General features: G+C 53.9%; 1 protein-coding gene across 1 annotated transcript; it reads right to left on the minus strand.

The window, feature by feature from the left end:
* Positions 1–295: 295 nt before the first annotated feature.
* On the minus strand, positions 296–3246 carry LOC119941324 (cytochrome c oxidase assembly factor 4 homolog, mitochondrial). Its single transcript, XM_038761700.1, has 2 exons — positions 3154–3246; positions 296–794 (listed from the first exon to the last, which is right to left on the minus strand). The coding sequence occupies exon 2, from the start codon at positions 783–785 to the stop codon at positions 516–518; it is 270 nt and encodes an 89-aa protein (XP_038617628.1). The 5' UTR covers positions 786–794; positions 3154–3246; the 3' UTR covers positions 296–515.
* Positions 3247–3633: the final 387 nt, after the last annotated feature.

Below are 3633 nucleotides of genomic sequence, written 5' to 3' on the forward strand. Positions count from 1 at the left end.
GCAAAGGAAACAGTGGGAGGGACGGCTCCAGGTTCCTGATCCGAGGAACCCAGTCCCCCCGGCCTTGCTGGCATCTTGGGGACCAGCAAGGCCAGGCAAGGTAAAGACTGAGTAGTGAGATCCCTGGAATCACAACAGGAGACCCAGGAAGCCCTGCCCCTCAGTCCCTCGCCAGTTACGTGGGACCCAGGGAGCCCAGTCCCTCTCCGGTTCGGCCTACCACCCCTCCTACCCCACAGTTGGTCCAAAAACCAGGCAGGAAGCTGAGAGAGAACCCACTTTACTGGGGGGGGGTCCAGGATTTCCTGCTCACAGATTTGTGTTTCCATGCATTGGGCTCAGAAAGTTCAAGTCCCAATTGGCCCTATCCACCCCCAGGCCATGGGATCAAAGGTCCCACTGCCCACTCTGGAAGTCTGACCCTCTGGGCTCTGAAGTTTCTTTTTCTTCCTTCTCTGGCCAGTTGCACGGCTGCTGTGGCCACACGCACGTCCCACGCTGCAGCCTCTTCTCCATCAGCTGCCGGGCTGGGCAACTTTCTGCTGGTCCTGCAGCTGCTGCAGCTCCTGGTGCCGGCGCTGCTGGTGTGCGTTCATGCAGGCCCTGAAGGCCTGCACCTGGGGCTGGCAGCGCCTCCAGTCCTGGTGCTCGGCCATGCACTCCTGCACGGCGTGGTGGGAAGCCACACAGCCGGTGCGTGAGATCATGCGGTCCAGGGGATCATCCTCGGCCTCGGCCTCGACCGGCCGCTTCCAGTTGTGACTCGGGCGTGCTGGGGCCGACATCTCCTTCGCCTGGGGAGCGGAGGGAGAACAACGGGGAGTCAAAGCCCGGGAGGGGAGGGCGCAGCTTGAGCACATCTCGTCCCGCTACCCCGGCGAGGACTTCTGACGGCCTCCCGGGCATCGCCGTACGCAGCGCCCCAAACCTCGTTTCACCCACGTCTCACCTCCCTCTCCAAACATCTACTAATAGTCGTGGTGTGTTAAGTGCTTACTATGTGCTAGGGGCTGGGCTAGATACAACATCAGTTCAGGTCCCTGTAACTCATGGGGCTCACGATTTAGGAGGGAGGGAGAACAGATATTGAATCCCCACTTTACAGAAGAGGGAACTGAGGCATGGAGAATTTAAGTGACTTGCCCAAGGTTGTATAGGCAGACAAGTGGAGCTGGCATTAGAAGCCAGGTCCTTTAACTCCCTGGCTCACGCTCTGTGCGCTAGGCCTCACTGCTTCTTTCTCACAGGCACCATTCACCAGACCAAAAGGAACCGGTCTGAGGTTGGTTTCCCCAGCACTCAAATCATCTCCCAGACTGAGCCCCTTCCTTCCTCTCCCCCTCTTCCCCCTCTCCATCCCCCCCCATCTTACCTCCTTCCCTTCCCCACAGCACCTGTATAGATGTATATATGTTTGTACATATTTATTACTCTATTTTATTTGTACATATCTATTCTATTTATTTTATTTTGTTAGTATGTTTGGTTTTGTTCTCTGTCTCCCCCTTTTAGACTGTGAGCCCACTGTTGGGTAGGGACTGTCTCTCTATGTTGCCAATTTGTACTTCCCAAGCACTTAGTACAGTGCTCTGCACATAGTAAGCGCTCAATAAATACGATTGATGATGATGATGATGATCTTGCCCCCACCCACCTCACCTCACTACTCTCCAACTCCAACCCACCCCGCACACTTTGCTCCTTTAGCGTTCTCACTGTTCCTCAATTTCAACTATCTTGCCCACGTCCTGCCTCTGGCCTGGAGGGCCCTCCCTCTTTGTATCCAAGACAATTACTCTCCCCCTTCAAAGTCTCATTTGAAAGCACATCCCCTCCAAGAGGCTTTCCCTGCCTGAGCCCTCCTTTCCTTTTTCTCCCTGACATGCTCCCTTTATCCATCCCCACGACACTATTGCGCACATACGTAATTTATTTCTATTTATTCATTCATTCAATCATATTTATTGAGCACTTACTGTGTGCAGAGCACTGTACTAAGCGCTTGGGAAATACAAATCGACATAGAGATAGGCCCTACCCAACAACGGGCTCAGGGTCTAGAATATTAATGCCTGTCTCCCCCTCTGGACTGTAAGCTTGTTGTGGGCAGGGAATGTGCCTTACATTAATAATAATAATGGCATTTATTAAGCGCTTACTATGTGCGAAACTGTAAGCTTGCTGTGGGAAGGGAATGTGTCATGTTAATAATAATGGCATTTATTAAGCCCTTACTATGTGCGAAACACTGTTCTAAGCGCTGGGGAGGACACAGCGTGTTCACATTGTCCCACGTGGGGCTCACAGTCTTACTCCCCATTTTACAGATGAGGTAACTGAGGCTCAGAGAAGTCAAATGACTTGCCAAGGGCTTATTGAGTGCTGGGGTAGACAAGTTAATCAGGTTGGATGCAGTCCCCGCCCAACATGGGACTCACACTCTTGATCCCCATTTTCCGGGTGACGTTAAGTGACTTGCCCAAGCGCTTACTGGGTGCTGGGGTATTCATTCATTCGTATTTATTGAGCGCTTACTGTGTGCAGAGCACTGTACGAGTGCAAGTACAAGTTGGCAACATATACAGACGGTCCCTACCCAACAGTGGGCTCACAGTCTAGAAGGGGGAGACAGACAACAAAACACATTAACAAAATAAGTAGAATAAATATGTACAAGTAAAATAAATAGAATACTTAATACGTACAAACACAAGTTAATAAGGTTGGACGCAGTCCCTGCCCAACATGGGACTCACACTCCTGATCCCCATTTTCCGGGTGCCGTAACAGAGGCACAGAGAAGTGGAGTGACTTACCCAAGGTCACCCAGCAGCCAAGGGGAGGAGCTGGGCTTGGAACCCAAGTCCTTGAGCAGCGTGGCTCAGTGGAAAGGGCACAGGCTTTGGAGTCAGAGGTCATGGGTTCGAATCCCGGCTCCGCCACCTGTCTGCTGTGTGACCTTGGGGAAGTCACTTCACTTCTCGGAGCCTCAGTTACCTCATCTGTCAAATGGGGATGAAGACTGTGAGCCCCACGTGGGACAACCTGATCACCTTGTATCCCCCCAGCGCTTAGAACAGTGCTTGGCACATAGTAAGCGCTTAATAAATGCCATCATCATCATTATTATTATTATAATAATAATCCACGGACCGGATGTCCTGTCCTGGGCTCCACGGCGGACTGTCCACAACTTCCCCGGGCCCCAGCGCATGCGCATGCCGATTCACGCGCAGGCGCACACGGATTCACGCGAATGCGCGCACACACACACACACACACACACACACACACACACATTTTCACGCGCGTGCGCACACAGTTTCACACGCTCGCGCAGAGATTCCCGCGCAAGGGCACGCAGATTCACGCGCATGCGCACATAGTTTCACGTGCCAGCGCACACACATTTTCACGCGCACACAGTTCCACACGCAAGCAGAGATTCCCGCGCACGCGCACACAGATTCCCGCGCACGCGCCGTGTGGCTCGCGCCGCGGCAACGGCTCCCCCCCCCCCCCCCCCGCCGGCTCGCCCTGCTCTCATTGGTCGCCGGCCGCTCCCTATCCGAGCCCGGGGTGGGGGGGCAGGACAAAGATGGCGGCCGTGGCGCCTCTACATCCGGGGCCTGA

The sequence above is a fragment of the Tachyglossus aculeatus genome, chromosome 20 (assembly GCF_015852505.1).
Source record: "Tachyglossus aculeatus isolate mTacAcu1 chromosome 20, mTacAcu1.pri, whole genome shotgun sequence".
Lineage (NCBI taxonomy): Eukaryota > Metazoa > Chordata > Mammalia > Monotremata > Tachyglossidae > Tachyglossus > Tachyglossus aculeatus.

Bases quoted from the DNA above. Each gene is read 5' to 3' on its own strand.
- LOC119941324 (XM_038761700.1), bottom strand. From the start codon at position 785: ATGTCGGCCCCAGCACGCCCGAGTCACAACTGGAAGCGGCCGGTCGAG.